This window comes from Bacillus rossius, chromosome 1, assembly GCF_032445375.1.
Source record: "Bacillus rossius redtenbacheri isolate Brsri chromosome 1, Brsri_v3, whole genome shotgun sequence".
Lineage (NCBI taxonomy): Eukaryota > Metazoa > Arthropoda > Insecta > Phasmatodea > Bacillidae > Bacillus > Bacillus rossius.
Genome location: NC_086330.1, coordinates 321,586,368 through 321,606,298, shown reverse-complemented (window position 1 = coordinate 321,606,298; position 19,931 = coordinate 321,586,368). Strand labels below are relative to the sequence as shown.

The 19,931-nt window shown below is 37.4% G+C and overlaps 1 protein-coding gene across 1 annotated transcript in view; it reads left to right on the top strand.

Moving 5' to 3' along the window:
* Positions 1-19,677, top strand: part of LOC134530258 (high-affinity choline transporter 1-like) — a 45,760-nt gene extending 26,083 nt beyond the window's left edge. The window contains exons 9-11 of the mRNA XM_063364953.1: positions 8,504-8,607; positions 12,697-12,827; positions 15,028-19,677. Of these exons, the coding sequence (XP_063221023.1) occupies positions 8,504-8,607; positions 12,697-12,827; positions 15,028-15,335 (543 nt within the window). The 3' untranslated portion in view covers positions 15,336-19,677. The remainder of the gene's footprint in view (positions 1-8,503; positions 8,608-12,696; positions 12,828-15,027) is intronic.
* The last annotated feature ends 254 nt before the right edge of the window (positions 19,678-19,931 follow it).

The window sequence follows — 19,931 nt, the reverse complement described above, 5'->3', positions numbered from 1 at the left end:
CCAAACGGCTCCAAATGCTCCAAATTGCTCCAAATTGCTCCAAATGCTCCAAACGGCTCCAAATGCTCCAAATTGCTCCAAATGTTCCAAACGGCTCCAAATGCTCCAAATGCTCCAAATGCTCCAAACAGCTCCAAATGCTCCAAACGGCTCCAAATGCTCCAAACGTCTCCAAATGCTCCAAACGGCTCCAAATGCTCCAAATGTCTCCAAAAGGCTCCAAATGCTCCAAACGGCTCCAAATTGCTCCAAATGCTCCAAACGGCTCCAAATGCTCCAAATTGCTCCAAATGCTCCAAACGGCTCCAAATGCTCCAAATGTCTCCAAATGCTCCAAATGGCTCCAACAGCTCCAAAAGGCTCCAAATGCTTCAAAAGGCTCCAATTGTTCCAAGAGCTCCATCTTCAATTGATTCCAACTGATTCCAATTACTTTTCTTATCGAACTTGGCATGGTTACTAACATGTCTTTATTAGTATACATTTTGACTGGCAGTGGTAACGTATTTTGCACCTTTAAGTTATAAGTTTTATTTAGAAATCAGATTTCGATAAATGGTAGATACCATTTGGAAAGAAAATATATTAATTTAGCTTCAAGTTTATACACATTTAATTTAAGCCATTATTGTATGTAGCCAGCTTCCCTCAGTTCTTTGAGTATGAAGGATATTTCTTTAATGTTCGAATAGTTTCCTGCACAAAGCGATCCATGTAGTAGTCGTAGCCTGTCAACCAATATGTTAGGATCTTCCCATGAGGTATAATCAAACTCTTCTGCTGCGTTCATCATCCTTGCATGTTTATAATAAATATTATTATCTCTGGTGTCTATCGTTTTAACACCAACCTCAAGGTCACTTTCGTCATCGTGACAGTGATTATCACAAGCTTGATCAGGATAATTTATTTTATTACGACGTTTCCATCGTTTTGGTCTCAAACCACCATCACAGTCTTCGCTCTTGCATGCTTTTGGTGCTTCAGCACAGTACTCAATCATGTCAGCCTTAGATGTGTCAGCACAGTCTTCGTTCACGCCAGCTTCTGATGTGTCACCACAGTCTTCAATCATGTCTGCACCACAAACTTGATCAGGATAATTTATTTTATTACGTCGTTTCCATCGTTTTGGTCTCAGACCGCCATCACAGTCTTCGATCTTGCCTGCTTTAGGTGCTTCAGTACAGTACTCAATCATGTCAGCCTTAGATGTGTCAGCACAGTCTTCGTTCACGCCAGCTTCTGATGTGTCACCACAGTCTTCAATCATGTCAGCACCACAAACTTGATCAGGATAATTTATTTTATTACGTCGTTTCCATCGTTTTGGTCTCAGACCGCCATCACAGTCTTCGATCTTGCCTGCTTTAGGTGCTTCAGTACAGTACTCAATCATGTCAGCCTCAGATGTGTCACCACAATCTTCAATCATGCACGCTTCAGATGATTCATCATAGTCTTCGACCTTGTAAGCTTCAGATGGTTCTCCATCTTTCTCATTTTCATGGAGACGACTAGATATTGGAGTAAATATATTTTCATTTTTAATGTGGTTACAACTTCCTTCGTTTGTTTTAGATTTTAAATTATTATCTTGATCTAGATCAGTAATTTTAGCATTAGCTTTTTCGCCTTCGTTCCTCTTCCGCGATGTTGTAGCCCAGTCTTCGTTATCTTTATTCATCTTAATTGTACAGGTCTTGTAATGTCTATCCAAGTAATATCTTCTACCAAAGGATTTCTGACACTGACTGCAATGAAATGGTTTTTGACAAGGACCCAAATTACACTCGCTTCTCTCATGTCGTTTAGCATTCTTTCTCAAGGTAAACACCTTGCTACAGTATCTACAGTGATGATATTTCGATACAGCGTCAGATCCTAAATCGGAATTCATATTAGTTTCCGAGACTAATGCCAGATGCAAACTAAGAGTTTTAAATTAGATATATTACTTAAATAGAATTTTTTAATTATTTCATCAGCGAGAATTAATTTATCTCATTCAAAGGTACTTTTTGCAAGTAGTTCTGCTTTTCAACAACAGATGTCGCCACATGTTACTTGCAGGTAAATAATATTTAGTTCTTTTATGCGGGATGCTCACTAACGATCGAAATAGAACGATGGCTTCGCTAGACTCCAAGGAGAAGGAAGTTCGTCCATCCTGTTAGTGCTTCTTAGATTTCTCAGAAATTATTTGACTGAGTAATGATAATTTTTTTTTAATTTCCGCCTGATAAAAATATTACAAGTAATGATTGAGTAGCAGAAGTTCACTAATTATATGCAACCTTGAATAAAAAATGACATGCTTCATTAAGTAAAAAAATCCTTCATGCAGAGATAAATTCCTCATCAGTAACCAGAAGCACTCGGAGAAAACCATCAGATGTATAGTCAGGAATAATCAGAAGCACCCAGTGAAAACCATCAAAATATTGTCAAGAATAATCAGGAGCACATGGAGAAATCCATCAAAATATTGTCAAGAATAATCAGGAGCACACGGAGAAATCCACCATAATACTGTCAAGAATAAACGGGAGCACACGGAGAAAACCGCCATAATATTGACAAGAATAATCGGAAGCACACGGAGAAAACCGCCACAAGTTTTCTTTGATATCATAAAATTTCAGGAAAAAATAATAAAAAATAAAAATAAATTAATAAAAAAATTAAAAAAATAAAATAAAAAATACATAAACAGATTCTGCTAGCTTGTGAACTTCTCATTGTTGAGCAAAGATATAGTTCTAGTACAAGCCAGAATTTTATGTATTTTTTATTTTATTTTTTTAAATTTTTTATTAATTTATTTTTATTTTTTATTATTTTTTCCTGAAATTTTATGATATCAAAGAAAACTTGTGGCGGTTTTCTCTGTGTGCTTCCGATTATTCTTGTCAATATTATGGCGGTTTTCTCCGTGTGCTCCCGTTTATTCTTGACAGTATTATGGTGGATTTCTCCGTGTGCTCCTGATTATTCTTGACAATATTTTGATGGATTTCTCCATGTGCTCCTGATTATTCTTGACAATATTTTGATGGTTTTCACTGGGTGCTTCTGATTAATCCTGACTATACATCTGATGGTTTTCTCCGAGTGCTTCTGGTTACTGATGAGGAATTTATCTCTGCATGAAGGATTTTTTTACTTAATGAAGCATGTCATTTTTTATTCAAGGTTGCATATAATTAGTGAACTTTTGCTACTCAATCATTACTTGTAATATTTATATCAGGCGGAAATTAAAAAAAAATTATCATTACTCAGTCAAATAATTTCTGAGAAATCTAAGAAGCACTAACAGGATGGACGAACTTCCTTCTCCTTGGAGTCTAGCGAAGCCATCGTTCTATTTCGATCGTTAGTGAGCATCCCGCATAAAAGAACTAAATATTATTTACCTGCAAGTAACATGTGGCGACATCTGTTGTTGAAAAGCAGAACTACTTGCAAAAAGTACCTTTGAATGAGATAAATTAATTCTCGCTGATGAAATAATTAAAAAATTCTATTTAAGTAATATATCTAATTTAAAACTCTTAGTTTGCATCTGGCATTAGTCTCGGTAACTAATATGAATTCCGATTTAGGATCTGACGCTGTATCGAAACGTCATCACTGTAGATACTGTAGCAAGGTGTTTACCTTGAGAAAGAATGCTAAACGACATGAGAGAAGCGAGTGTAATTTGGGTCCTTGTCAAAAACCATTTCATTGCAGTCAGTGTCAGAAATTCTTTGGTAGAAGATATTACTTGGATAGACATTACAAGACCTGTACAATTAAGATGAATAAAGATAACGAAGACTGGGCTACAACATCGCGGAAGAGGAACGAAGGCGAAAAAGCTAATGCTAAAATTACTGATCTAGATCAAGATAATAATTTAAAATCTAAAACAAACGAAGGAAGTTGTAACCACATTAAAAATGAAAATATATTTACTCCAATATCTAGTCGTCTCCATGAAAATGAGAAAGATGGAGAACCATCTGAAGCTTACAAGGTCGAAGACTATGATGAATCATCTGAAGCGTGCATGATTGAAGATTGTGGTGACACATCTGAGGCTGACATGATTGAGTACTGTACTGAAGCACCTAAAGCAGGCAAGATCGAAGACTGTGATGGCGGTCTGAGACCAAAACGATGGAAACGACGTAATAAAATAAATTATCCTGATCAAGTTTGTGGTGCTGACATGATTGAAGACTGTGGTGACACATCAGAAGCTGGCGTGAACGAAGACTGTGCTGACACATCTAAGGCTGACATGATTGAGTACTGTGCTGAAGCACCAAAAGCATGCAAGAGCGAAGACTGTGATGGTGGTTTGAGACCAAAACGATGGAAACGTCGTAATAAAATAAATTATCCTGATCAAGCTTGTGATAATCACTGTCACGATGACGAAAGTGACCTTGAGGTTGGTGTTAAAACGATAGACACCAGAGATAATAATATTTATTATAAACATGCAAGGATGATGAACGCAGCAGAAGAGTTTGATTATACCTCATGGGAAGATCCTAACATATTGGTTGACAGGCTACGACTACTACATGGATCGCTTTGTGCAGGAAACTATTCGAACATTAAAGAAATATCCTTCATACTCAAAGAACTGAGGGAAGCTGGCTACATACAATAATGGCTTAAATTAAATGTGTATAAACTTGAAGCTAAATTAATATATTTTCTTTCCAAATGGTATCTACCATTTATCGAAATCTGATTTCTAAATAAAACTTATAACTTAAAGGTGCAAAATACGTTACCACTGCCAGTCAAAATGTATACTAATAAAGACATGTTAGTAACCATGCCAAGTTCGATAAGAAAAGTAATTGGAATCAGTTGGAATCAATTGAAGATGGAGCTCTTGGAACAATTGGAGCCTTTTGAAGCATTTGGAGCCTTTTGGAGCTGTTGGAGCCATTTGGAGCATTTGGAGACATTTGGAGCATTTGGAGCCGTTTGGAGCATTTGGAGCAATTTGGAGCATTTGGAGCCGTTTGGAGCATTTGGAGCAATTTGGAGCCGTTTGGAGCATTTGGAGCCTTTTGGAGACATTTGGAGCATTTGGAGCCGTTTGGAGCATTTGGAGACATTTGGAGCATTTGGAGCCGTTTGGAGCATTTGGAGCTGTTTGGAGCATTTGGAGCATTTGGAGCCGTTTGGAACATTTGGAGCAATTTGGAGCATTTGGAGCCGTTTGGAGCATTTGGAGCAATTTGGAGCAATTTGGAGCATTTGGAGCCGTTTGGAGCATTTGGAGCCATTTGGAGCTGTCAAGCATTTGAAGGCTGTCAAGCATTTGGAGGCCGTTTGGAGCATTTGGAGCCATTTGAAGCTGTGTTAAGCATTTGGTGGTTATTGGAGCATTTGGAGCCTTTTTTTGGAGCTGTTGGAGCATTTGGAGCCTTTTGAAGCATTTGGAGCCATTTGGAGCTAAGAAGTAGTCGATGCACGTCTATGCAGGGCTAAATGTTTATAAGATTGCTGGCTTTCGCAAGTGATTCTGTAGTAGGATAGAAATTGTGTAATAAATATTATGTTTGTAAAAGACTTTGAGGTGTTTTATTTCTCGAACCTTACACTTTTCTGGTACTTTTTTAAAATTAAAGTTGATTTGTATCGGCCAGGGATCGAACCAAGGACCTTAGTCGATTTAATCAATCAGTATATAGATTACAAATTTATTTAATGAATTTTGAACTTTTTCACGAATCTCTAACATTACAATTATGAATTTCCAATATGGTGGTATTGATGTCTGATAGGATGATGTTAGTAGAGGTTTTAAAGTCTCTTTAAGAATGATGAACATGGTATATTGAAATTATTATTTTTTCATAAAATTAAACATTATTGCATCGATCGGGTATCGAACCGAGGACGGGAGCGGATCGAATCAATATGTAAGTTAATGAGTGATTTATTTAATGAATTTTGGATTTTTTTCCCGCTTTTCTAGCTACATTATTACATGATTTCAAGATGGCGGTCGAATTTCAAGATGGCGGGGGCACCTCGGTAATAAATGATTACTGCACTGTAGCAGGTTAGAATAAAATTAACCAGATGGAAATGTACTCCATAATACAAGTACACACACAAGATGGAGTACTCTGGCAGGTGGTAGCTCCTGGTAGCATGTACTGAACATAAAATGTCGGATCCATGATGGTCGACAAGGACAAAGTCAAATTTCAAGGACAAAGTCAAATTTCAATGTCACGGTCAAATTTCAAGGTCAAGGTCAAATTTTAAGGTCAAGGTCAAATTTCAAGGTTAAGGTCAAAGTTCAAGGTCAAGGTCAAAGTTCAAGGTCAAATTTCAAGGTCAAGGTCAAAGTTCATGGTCAAGGTCAAAGTTCAATGTCAACAGTTGAGGACAAAGGTATGGTGAACATAAAATTATACTACATGGTATCGGCACACTCTAGCAGATGAAAACAAGATGACGGTCTCCAGCGGATGAATACAAGATGGCGGACATGATGTCATACCAGTTGATGATATATACCTTGGTACTGGAGGTGGTAGATCAGTCTAGGTAGCTTTCATGGAGGAAGGATCAACCGTTTACTCTCGCCGGGAATCGAACCAAGGACGTACATCGATATAATCAAACAGAATTAAAATACGTTAATTTTTTGATGAATTTTGGAGTTTTTTTCATTAAAATCGGATAATAAATAAAGATTTTCAAGATGGCGTCCAAATTTCAAGATGGCGGACATGACGTCATACTAGGTGAAGATATGTATACTTTGACATAAGTGGTGGGGGTCAGTCTGCCTGCGTCCACTGAGAGGGAAGGATCGGTAGCCATTTTTAATTTTTTTTGCACTCGTCGGGTTCGAACCGAGGACTCCGAACTCCGTGTCTAAAAAGTATGTTTTTATAAATATTTTATTAAATTTATATTATTTAAATTTTTTTATAAATTTTAAAAAAAATTTCATTAAAATCGGATAATAAATAAAAAAGTTAAAGATGGCGGGCGTAACAAAATTTGCAACGGTGACATCATCATCCAATATGGCTGCCATGACATCCTTATTTTCAAGGTCGGCGGCTTATAAGCGGCTATCTCTTAGGAGTTTTAAGCCGCTTTTAGGAGTTTTCGTTTTTTCTAGGGCAAAGCGACTTTTGAGGATTTTCGAAATCCTAATTTTTGAACTGTGGAATTATTTGAGATTTTTTGGCGGAAATTTTTTTCAAAAAAATTGAAATTTTGGCGATTTTTGAGGAATTTTGGGCAATTTTTGCCCAATTTTGGTCATTTTTGGCGATTTTTGAGGATCAAATTAAAGGTCAAGGTCAAAGGTCAAGGTCAAGGTCATCCAAGATGGCCGCTGTGACGTCACAATCCAAGATGGCGGTCGACAATCATCAATCCACAGCCAGAAGCCAGTCCCAGAAAATACTATCCTATACTACTACGGACAAAGGTCAAGGTCATCCAAGGTGGCGGATGGCACCACAGGCACCTGACCCTGCACCCTGTTTCCTGAGCCCGTTTTATATACTACTCAATTAGAATCACGAAAAAACCGGAAATTTAAAACTATTAGAAACGGCTGCGTTAAAACCCTGGCTTTGGATCTGATTCTCGACAAAGAATTTTGTTTGAATACTGCCCATCGTGTTAAAATTCACTTAACTGTTAATTATATAAAGTTTCCACACATGTTAAAAGTTATATTTCTATGCCATTACTAAAATATTGCTTTGATACATTTGTAAATACTTATCGTAACACTAAGTAGGGTTTTATATGTTTGTGTATTTGTTTTTGCTTATACGACTGAAATCAGTCTGTAAATACTTCCTACAAATTAACATTAGCCTTATTAAGCTGATTCAATACTATAATATTATTATATTATAATGTAATTAAAAAGTAATATATATATATATATATATATATATATATATACAGTGACGAGACTTAAACCACACCCCTTAAGGTTACCAATTAGGCGCTCTACCGCGGTGCTAGTAAGACTATTGAGAATTTAGAACTGGAATACGTTTTATAATATTTGCAGTGCCAGTTTTCTTTGGTATTTTAAAATTGTGATTACTCTTTATCATGACTATTTTTGTTTACCAAATAATATTCCAGGGTAGTTTCACTATCATAAATTTTAATTTGGCGCACCGATACGTTTGGGTTGTCCCCTAATTAATGTCCACGAAAGTCGCCATATACGCCATTTGTTATGCTACACGTGGGTCCGCCATCTTTGTGACACATTTCCGTTCATCGACTTCCAGTCCATTTTCACGAAATTACTCCTACCAAATGCCGTACAACGAGAGCTAAGATGTTTACACATCAAAAATGTATTTAAGAATGTGGAGGGATTTGTATTTTTTTTTTCAAACGAAAACCAAAATTGTCTTCAGGTGACATTGAAATGGCTGTATAGTGAAAGGAAGTGCCGGTTCAGAGATGACTTGCGTGTGCGCAGGCTTCGGACCTGGAGGTGCTGTGGGTGATGCGGTGCGCCATCGTGGCTGTGACGACGCTGGCCACCGTCATAGCGCTCACCGTCGAGTCCATATACTACCTGTCGTGAGTACCTGTCCGCGCACGAGCCGCACTGGCTCGCGTAGCTTCGTTCCCTTACCCTGGCGCTGGGGTCGCAACAGCGCCAAGGACGGCGCGTCACAGCTAAACATCACCTTATTGCGAACATGCGGTGTTTACTCAGCAACAAATATAAATAAACTCTCTCTCTATTTCTCTCTCTCTCTCTCTCTCTCTCTCTATATATATATATATATATATATATATATATATATATACACACACACACACACACACTTCGGAGGCATAAGACATGTCACAAAAATAAAATTTTTGACGCATAAGACATTATGTAACAAAAAATTAAAACAAATTATGGAATCAGTTTAAATTATTTTAAATGTCACTTTTCTTATTTGCTCAACTCTGTTTAATCCAAAATATGTGAATTTTTGAACATATATTGTATATATTAGTGTTGTATGCCACTATAAAGAACGTCAAACGGTGGTGAAGTTTATGGTAAAAAGTGCATTTTGCCCAAAGTGGACATATTGTCTTATGCATCCGAGGTACAATTATTAATAAATAAATATGCGTATGTGAGAATAAAATTTAAAAAAAATGAACCTATTTTTTCTTCTGTGAGCTTTTTATTTTTGGATTTTGTGTAGTAAAATAAGTCCTTGTTTATTTTCGACTGCTAAAGATATATTATTCATTCCTTTCCCTTGCTTAAAATTTCAATTTGAACTACGTTTTCAAACATTCAATCATCATTTTATAACCCTATTAAAACATTATTTTTAAATCTGGATACATTATTGTAAAGTCTGTTAGATGAAGAAAATTTGTTTGAAATTGACGACTTGTAGGTATTTATCTTTTTTATAAGCCAATAAGCGGTAAAAAATACTTTACTCTTTCAATGTTTGAAATCTTTAAATGTTAGAACTGATGTTACCAATCTTTTAATTAAGTGACTATTAAGATTAAAAAAATATTGCCTGACGGGAATGGTGCAATGGAATTAGTTATAGCCTAATTATTTCTGCAATTATTAGCGTTAAAAAAAATTAAAGTTGAAAAAAAGATTGTAACATACCTCCTGATTTTTAGAAAAGTAACTAAAGTTAATTTTTTTTATTGCTTCTTAACTTTGGCCAAAAGTAACTGAGACATTCTGCATACATCTACAGGTTTTGGCCATTACATATGCACCACACATACGGTAACCAACATGGTTTACGATTTTTTTAATCGGCATGATTGACCAAAATTTATCGTTATTTTGATAAAGCACTGTACGTGAACACATTTCAGAGATACATTTAGAAAGCAAAACTTTTAATAACACACGAAAAATATTATTATCATAGTTCCAGTGTAACTATCGTGTGAAAACAAAACTATGTCACGTTTTTTACAATAAAGTCGCGCCCACGACGTGATTAAAACAGAAAATCCTTCTAATCACAAAGTATGTCGCGCCCGCTAGTTTTGTCGCACTCAGGTCACACTGTGTCGACTGTGTTTGGTTGGAAAACAAAATACTTTCTTGCAATCTTGTCCGTTGCGCTACTGAGATTTCTAACGCTCAACTCTTATGAAAACACAGATTTGTCAGTGTGTGATCTTGTCGGACAGTTCCGTGTGAAAATGCCACCGTTTTACTATGGATATTTACTTGAATATCGTAGTGTTAGAACAGAAAAAAAAAGTGTTCAGATGAACTGAATTATTTGTATTGAAGGATACATACATGTATATCGTCAAGTATTAAAAAAACTGGTATTTTTCGCTAACTATCCTACTTGCGAAGTGTTGTAAATTGAAATGTTTGGAAATAAATAAATTTATTTTTACCATCTGAAATGAATAGAATAAAAATTTGAATAGTGGAGTAGAATTTGTGTTTGCGATATGAGGTTGTTGTCGGGAAAGGGGTGGGGGTGGGGGGTCGGTTAGTTAGAAAAAAATAAATGAACAATAGAGGGCACCAAGATACGTTCTTGCTCCGGGCGGAAACTAGTCTAGTCACGTGCCTGAGACCGCTGGCCCGGCACGTGTTACTTTGCAGACACTGCGTGAGGTCGTTGTTTGCGCGTCTGATGGTCTGCTTCATGTCAGGGACACACCCAGCACCAGCGGTGGCCTTGGACTTTGCTCTGTAATTATTATTTTTTATTTTGTAAATTGAACATAAATATTGGTGTAAAATCACAGATGTTTGTAAATTTGTACATTTACACGAAAACAACTGCACCACTATAAAATAGTGTTCGCAGTAATACTGAGTTCGGATTTTTAACCGGGCATTTATGCTTTTTGGTGTCCCAGTACCTCCAATAGTTGAAGTTAAGCTTCTCAGTATTAGCTGAGCACACAATAAGCATGTTACAACAAAAAAAGTCAATTTTTTAAAAATATTCGATTATCTTTACCATGATTAAAAAAATATGTTAGAATGAGGATCAATTAAAATATAAAATTATACACCAACATTAGTAATAAATACTCAGTATTGCTATCTCGAAATCATATTTAATATTTACTAAAAATAACCATAGCCATGTGTTGTAAAAAGTTACTGCATCTTTATTTTAGTGCTACAAACAATTTCTTGGTAACTGGTTTCCAAAGGAATCTTTTGTAAAAGTACAGAAAATTTTATTTTCTGTGTTGGCCATTTATGTTTTAGCGGATCCCCTTAATATTCGGCGGAGTAGTCTTACCGAGGGGTCTGGACGGTATGGAGTAAGCCACCAAATTAAAAAAAAAAGAGAAGCCTTATTGGAAAATCTGAAAACTAAACTTCTTAAAATAATGTTCTTAAGACAACCTGGAACCTTAGTTTTGACTATGGCTTTGCTAATTTATCTTAAGAAATGTTGATACTTCAAGCGCGTGTTGGTAATAAAAAGAAGGGATAATGACTTTAAATTCACCTGGTTTTGGAGCCGCCCTGTCCGAGACACAGGTGGGGAAATTTTCAGAGACTGTTTTTACAAAGAAAAAAAAAAAACAGGTCTGCACTTTTATAAAAGATTCATTTGAAACCAGTTGCTAAGAAAAAGTTTGTAATACTACAAGAAAGATATTATAACTTTGTACAACACACGGCTATGGTTATTTTTGCATTGCTGTGAAATGTTTTTTGACGTGAAAAGGACAGATAATAGGTATTTGGCCATAGAGATATAAAGAGATCAATAAAGAGATCACTATGTTATATACGTTGCAAGGTTCGTTTCCGTTCTCCTCTTTGTGTAATGATTCGTCCCCCACAAAAAAAAAACAGAACTGAGAGAGATAGATGAATGAAAAAAAAAATAATACTGAGTGTGCGCAAGAGGCTGTTTCAGAAAAAAATATAGGTATCCTATACTCCTATACAGTCAGCTGTGAGTGCCTAAATTTTATATTTGCTACTAGCGCGCTCGTGTTTCTACTTGTTCAACCAGCAACGTAGATAGCGCTGTTGAGACGGACCCTGCATTTACCGCACATATAGCGTCATTGTTATGAATTTAAAATTTAGTTCAGAGAAATTGCGTGTTACAAATGGCAGAATTGTTTGAAGAAACAGTAACACGCAAAGTATTTCTTTAAGGTGTAAGTATTTCAACAGTGAGTAATATTTATTGTTAATTATACATTAGTGATTGATCAATAATTATTGATATCCTGACCAGTTATTTTAAAGTGAGTTATAATGTCTTATCATGTTTATTTATAAAATTGTCTTCTTTCTCTCTTTCTCACTGCCGTTTTACCCCTTACGATACACTACAAGTCGAGGTTTGAATTTCCTAAGACGTTTTACTTCTATCACGTGTATTTTGTTTTATTATGCTTATTAATGTGTGCAGTTTATACTGTCAAGCTGTTCAGGGAACGGTTTACAAATAACTATTAGTACTGAAGTAACTGGGTAAGAATCCGAACCCAGTATTAATGCGAACACTATTTAGTAGTGATACAGTAATTTTCGTGTCAATGTACGCATGTACGTGTAACGACGCAGGTCCTGTTTCATGCTTATTAACCCTCCATGGTGCAGCCACGCAGCGATGGCGAGGCAGAAAGCTGACTGAAACCACGTCACAGTTGACAGTCGCTAACGGCTTGCAGGTTCCTGTGCTCGGACCTCGTCTACGTCATCCTGTTCCCCCAGCTGCTGCTGGTCGTGCACTGGTCGCAGGGCGTCAACTCCTACGGCTGCCTCTCCTCCTACGCCGTGGGTCTGGTGCTGAGGCTGCTCTGTGAGTGCTCTCGTCGCTGCTCTCTTAATGGCAGACATATGTTACGTTCCAGGTCATTATTTTTTGTTTACGTCCCACGCTGTTAAACGTGTCAACTTTTTCAGTTGCTGAACATTAAAAAAATTATATATGTAATATATTTTGCATAAATAGCTGGAAAATTTGCATTTTTAACATTTTTTTAAATATAAGGAGAAATAAATTTTTAGGTTAAAATTAAATTTTGCTGGTTGCTTTGTGACATGGTTAAATTTATTTGAGAAAAAAAATTAATTTTACATGGACTAAAAAAATTAAAAATGATTTTTTTTAGAATTAAATAAAATGAAAATTTCTGAAGTTAAATCACGCAGTAGCATTGCCTTTAAAACCAAAAATTTCCAGTTATTTATTCCATTTGGATTTCCTTATCCATACTGCACAAAAATGTTAAAAATTATACTTAGCCAGCTAATTATGAAAAAAAAAAACCTCACTAAATATGCAGAGCGAAGTTTTCTTTAGGCTTTGTGAACTTTGTTTAGCAACATACACCACAGATTGCAGCACCGCTGTTAACACATTTCCGTTCCATACGACTTCCGTTCCATTCACGAAATTACTCCCACCAAACGCAGTATTCAGAGAGCTAAGATGTTACACGTTAAAAAACTTACATTATTATTGACACAAATGACACAAACACACAGTAGAAGCCTTAGGCGACGTGGTTTCTTACACAATCCCCATATTCCCCCCCTCCCCTGCGCCCGCCACTAGTGTTTGACAGAAAACAGCTGCTTGATACCAGACAACTTGATGGAGTGAGAGTGAATAAGTCTTCCCTACGAAACGCACTAGCATTCCAAAAGCAATGCGGTGAGGCCTCAGAACAGAATACAAGATAAAGTTACTAACTCTGGTCAAGAAAGCCCACTATCCAAATATTCCATAGATAAGTGTTTTTGAGCTAAAAGATTTCGAGACCAGCTGAGAGTTGAAACAACGTAGCATCGTCTGAATTTCGCGATTGGTCGAGTTTAGACTGCCAGCACACCAATCAACAGCAATGCAGCGCGGAAGCGAACGCGTCCTCAGTGGCTCGTTCAAATAAGGCAATGCCTTCTCTTGCAGACGGCCGCCAATTGCAAGGCAGAAACAGCTGGCGCGGGTATACCATATTAAAGTACATATAATGGGCGATCAGATTTTTAATTTCCGCGAAAAATACCTGACCGTATCCATAGGCTAAGTCGCAATTTTCATCACCATTCCGTAAAGTCACAATTTGTGCAGGGCGATACTTCTCCGGCACTACCATGGAGAGCTAGTAGATGTCAGGAGAAGGGTTCTCTGGTCGACTGAGAAGCCTCAGGGTGATGCGATGGGCTGAGGGCGCTTGCTTGTGAAGTTTTAAGCGTGTGCCAACCAACTGGTTAGCGAGACGTCTGAACCTTGGTTGAAATGACATAACCAGACCCACACACACGTGGGTTACGCAGGGCGTTCGATCTTTGTGCTAAGAGCGCTGCGTCAAAAACTAAAAATAAGTGGAAACACATGATGACGTGTACGAAGAAACAAACTTTGTAATTTTTTGTCAACATTTATTAACAGTTTTTTTGAAGGTAGTTATTTATTGCTAGAGGCTGGCACAATTCTATTTATATTCCACCAATGTTTTCTTAATCGAGTCTATGTTATGTTTTCATCCCACCATTTTCCCCGGATAGCACGTGATACACTCGGATGTTTTTGTTTGTCATTGGCTTCTACTCAAATATCTTGTAATACAGTAACAAGGATCGTTCTCGTGTACAAAACTTTAAAATCTTTTCTGCCACCAAAAAAATAAATTACTTGAATTCGCAGACCTATAGTATTTATTGCATAGCTGCTTTCCAAAATCATCGAGTGCTATTGCCCACTCTCTAGGTACTAGTAGGTACTTTGTTTAAATGTACGATGAGTTGATGATGACGTGTTGACGTGAGATCAAATTTGTCGTGTTTTTACGTGTTTTGACGCGTGTTGTGTTGACTAGTCGACGTGTTTACACGTGTTGTGTTGACGTTTTGACGTGTGTTGTGTTGACTAGTTGACGTGTTTACACGTGTTGTGTTGACGTTTTGACGTGCATTGTGTTGGCATGCATTGACGTGTGTTGTGTTGAGGTGTGCTGTGTTGTGTTGACATGCTGACGGTGTTTGTCGCGCGGCAGGCGGGGAGCCGGGGCTGGGCATCCCGGTGACCATCGAGCTGCCGCTGTACGACGCCGACACCAAGGAGCAGCTGTTCCCTTTCCGCACGCTGTGCATGCTGTGCACCATGGTGACGCACGCGGCAGTGAGCCGCCTGGCGCGCGAGGCCTTCACGCGCGGCTGGCTGCCCCGGAGCTGGGATGTGCTGGGCGCCTTCTCCCGGGCCGGCGAGGCGGAGCTGGCCGCCTCCGGAGAGGAGAAGCCCGTCAAGATGGGCCTCCACAACCCGGTGTTCGTGGAGGACTCTTGCAAGAACACGCACCTGTGAGCCCGACACTTGCCGGCGGCGTGCTCGCAAACCCCGCCGTTGCGCGAGTGCATACAGCCGGGTTATGGACGAGGGGACGGAGCTATATTGTCAGTAACAAGGCATTGCACTGTAAAACATTTTTGTGCTTTTTACAATGAAACGCAGTTGCCAATAATATAACTTGTAAATCTGCAAAGGCAGAGCTTTGTGAAATTACAAACGTTACAAATTTATGCCTTGCAATTTTACAAGTGATATCGTTGGCAACCGAGTTTCCAAAATGACTATTCTTGTGAAAGTACAAAAAAAAAAAAAAATTCTTCGCAGTGAGCATGGACTTACGACCACCAGATTTGAAAGCAGGGGATAGCCACGTCTTCAAGTTTACGTGGTTATTGCATGAAGTTTCTTTTTTTTTTCAGCTAACTGTTGCGCCATATTGATTACACGCCTAAATAATTGGCTGAAGTGTAGTGGAAACAGTTTTAAATGACATTTTGATTTATTAAACTGATCATTTTAAATGACGGAGATTCTAATTGTTACTTACTAACCATCACCAGACTTTCTCAGCAACTCCGCAATGTTTTGAATAGAATTTAATGGCGAATACGAGGTTAAAAAATGGCTTCAACTACGTCACAACATGTCGTGTCCTGACAATTCCTCAACCATGTTTGAGAGAGAACAAACACACACACATATAGGTATAAACTCCGCAGGGAATGGTAAACTATTTGTGGTCAGCCAGAATATAACTGTATGGCCTATACTTAATTCGCCACAAAAAATAAGTAAATAAAATAAATTCTGAGGCAACAATCAGAACTAGCCTAAGTGAAAGGAATATATTTGAGCAGTTTTTGAACAATAAAAATATTCTATCATTTTATTTTTAAAATTTGTCTCATTAAATAAAAAATGTATATAATTAAATGGAGTGCCTGAAGTTCTTGTGATTAGCTGCTACAAACGGTATACCTCTATGTTCAATGGCTTTAAGTATTTAATAAATTTTTCTGAATTACTTCAACTGTGATAGAACTGTCAGTAGAGACTATATGACGGTCATAGAATATCTCAATGTATGATTTCCGAAGGCAAATTTTCAATATCGAACGCTAAAAAATTGTTTTGGTATAAAAACTGTTGGGACCAATATGGCGTCCCACGGTTCGTATCCCTTCGCTGTGAGTCCTGTCTGCAATGCCAGTCGCAGAATAATTCATAAAATGCTCTCCTAGGTTCGTAACCGGCTGGTCGCAGATATAAGTTAGGTGAAATTATTCTATTACAGGGTGAGCCAAAAGTCACGAAGCTATATTGCTGCATTGATCATCACGAATTATACTCCACACATGGGTGTAAACAATGTCTCATACTTGGATTTTAAGTCTGTGAAAAATCAATAGAAACTAATGACAATAAAAAAAACTATAACCCCTTCGTGACTTTTGGCCGTTCTGTACAACTGCGACTGCCACAGAGTAGTGACTACGCGAAACAATACCACATAAAAGTAACTAATTTGTTGCCTTGATTTATGCCTTTAATGCACTTGAGAAAAGTATAAAATTTTTATCTTTCAGATTAAATGTTTTACCGGTTGATATATATTTTTTCCTTCTAATTTGATAGTGGTTCTCACAGTGATTTCCGTGCAAGACAATTTTGGAAATAAATTATTTTTAATGCACGGCGAACATTACTACTACTTCCACGACTGTTTGACCTTTGAATCGACGGCTGCTCCAGGGCCCAGCGACTAGCCCTGCGCCGATAGTTTTCAATTATTTCACTTGTTTACCTAGTGCTCTTGTTAACATATGGACATTAATGGGAGAAGGAAAATAACAACTATATTAGCATGTAAATTAAAGTGCTGATCAATACAAAATTTAAATTCATGATTTCGTATTAGAAGAACATTACAAACTTTACGCGATTCTATCGGAATATGACCGTAAGCATTTATGATAATGACCCGAAAATAATTTATCGAGGAAGAATAACAACATTTATTAAGATCAAATTAGCAAAACCATTGTCGAAATTTAAGTTCCAGGTTGGCTTAAAATCTTGTATGAAATTGTTAATTATTTTTTCAAAATTTCCCGGGGAGAGTCTCGATATAAGTAAAACGAATGTATGGCCCCGCAGAGTCTAGGGCCGCCATTACCGCGAAATAATTGCAAAATGGGCTTAATGATAAAGAGCCATACCAGCACTTGCCTGGAGTGATATTTGGAACCATTTAAGACAAAAATCATGATTGCCAGAGCTGGGCTCGAACCCGGGTGTCACGGGACGGTAGTCCGGCGTCGCGCCTCTACGTCACCCCTCTCGGTGGAGGAAGAGGAAAGAAAAAAATATTCCGACTTTAAATGATGACCTTCAAAGTTTAATGATTGAAATGCTTGTACCAACACAGAACTTGAAATTTACAAGGATATCTGTTTGGGACCTTGGGATACTACTCATGTATCCTTAATGCGTGTTAAGTGTCTCACGGATATCCACTCGTTGTCCAGTGTCTGCATTTGGGATTTCCAATATTACATAATACAATTACCGTATGTGATATATTTAGGTTTATTAAATTCAAATCCTTTAAGATCTTACAATTATTGTATACACTGGAACTGTTTGCGAGGTCGACCGGAGGATAACAAAACGTAACTGTAAAATGTCACATCAGCACAGTAGGTGTTACAGTAAGTCCTGTTAGCTCAGTGGTTAGAGTTTGTGGCTGGTTTTCCAGGGGTCGAGGGTTATATTCTAGGCTGGGTTGGAGATTCTAAGCTCGTACCTCAGGTTCAGGAATGGATTATGTGTTGTCCTTTTACCTCCACGCTGCAGAAGGAAACAGTGAACCATCTAGCATCTGGGCCGAAAAGCACGCCTCCTTCCCTCATGCTTCTTCTCGTGATCATATCATCATCACCACCATCATCAACATGTCACTTACATATGAATATCTTTCAGAATGTGATGGACGTATTTGTAACCGTAAGGGCAGCGTAATAAATGGTACGTATCGATACTAGTATTAAATGTATATTGTAAACATTTTTCCAGATATATTCTGAAATTACATTTTTGATTCATGTTAAACGTTAATATGCATAAAGCTTTAACGTTATTATTTATCTTTCTCTATCTACTAGAAAGCTTGCTCTTATCGATATGTATGCAGTTTACAAAAAAAAAAGGTTAAGTTATTTAACGGAAATAAACGGATTCGTACAATTTGCAGCGATATTCATGCCTTTTAAATGAAAAAAAGTGTTCTAATGGTTAGGGTTTGACAGCCGCAGAAGAATCGCTTCCTTAGAGATGGGCGTGCGGGGGACAATCATCTCTAAACCTGACATGGAACCAGGCCCCGAGATGGTTTTCTGGTGTCGGAGGCGGGACAGAGACGACAGTTTCTTGAGACCACACACAGGCCAATGGCAAAGTCAACCTTAACTCACCCCTCCCCCTTCCTCAACTCAAACAATCTGGATTTTACCTGGCTGGGAATCGAACTTGGGTCGCTAAGTTGAACGGCGACCTAAGGGGGATTAAGCCCCGTCGTCTTGGATTTTCCCCTCTTTTTGCTATAATTATAATTTTGAATTATTAATACCAATTCTTTGGCATGTAAATGTATCCATCTTATCTCCCAGAGCTTCTACACCTTGTTGCGACCACGTAATAATTGTTCCAGTCTGTAAGCGCCGCGAGGAAATGATTTATTTCACGCGGGCGACTTCAACTGTCTCGTATAATCGCACCAGTTCACAAGTGCTGACGTCATCGAGTAGACAAGGCTAAGTCCTATCCCACGTCGACCCGAAAAATTAAGCACAGAAGCTTTATCGCAAGCGGTATCAAAATATTTGAAATCGCAAGTTGGCGAGGTTTAACCTCCCTTAATTTAACATTTAACACCTTATTGATGCACCTATATTGTCTATGGTAGCTCATTATTTTTTTTTTGGTGATTGCGCTTTATTGTCATTTTACTAGAAAAAATAGGGTACTTTTAATAGAACATTTGTCACATATCATGAGAATTTCAGTTATATAGTATAATCCCATTGATATAATATAATATTGATGTACCTTGTCATTATCATTGCTCTTATATTATTATTTTTCATAATAAATTTTTCTGTAACTTGTGAGTGTGTTATTCTGCAAAAATATACATGCTACTTCAGTTTTTTTTACTCAAACGACCATGGTTGTTCGACATGCCTTAGCAAGGAAGAAAGTTGAAAGTAAAACTACTGTGTTCATCCATACTGTCGTTCAAAATAATTGTTCCATCGCTGTGTTGTTATTTTGTCTAACTGAAATAAAAAAATACAAAATTCATGAACTGATTATATTTGGCATAATCATTCATATAGTTGGTAAAATTACGAACTTGGCCTCATATGATTTGCCTGAATAACAACCTATCTGTAAGAATTACCTGCATAATGTTTATTATTTGTCGTCAATAAGAATATGATTCTTATTTAATTAGATAAAGAATCTGGAAATAATAGGAGATGTAACAAAACAGTAAGCTTCAATAAGTTAATGCTGGATATAAAATTTTTAAAGTAATATGTTATAATA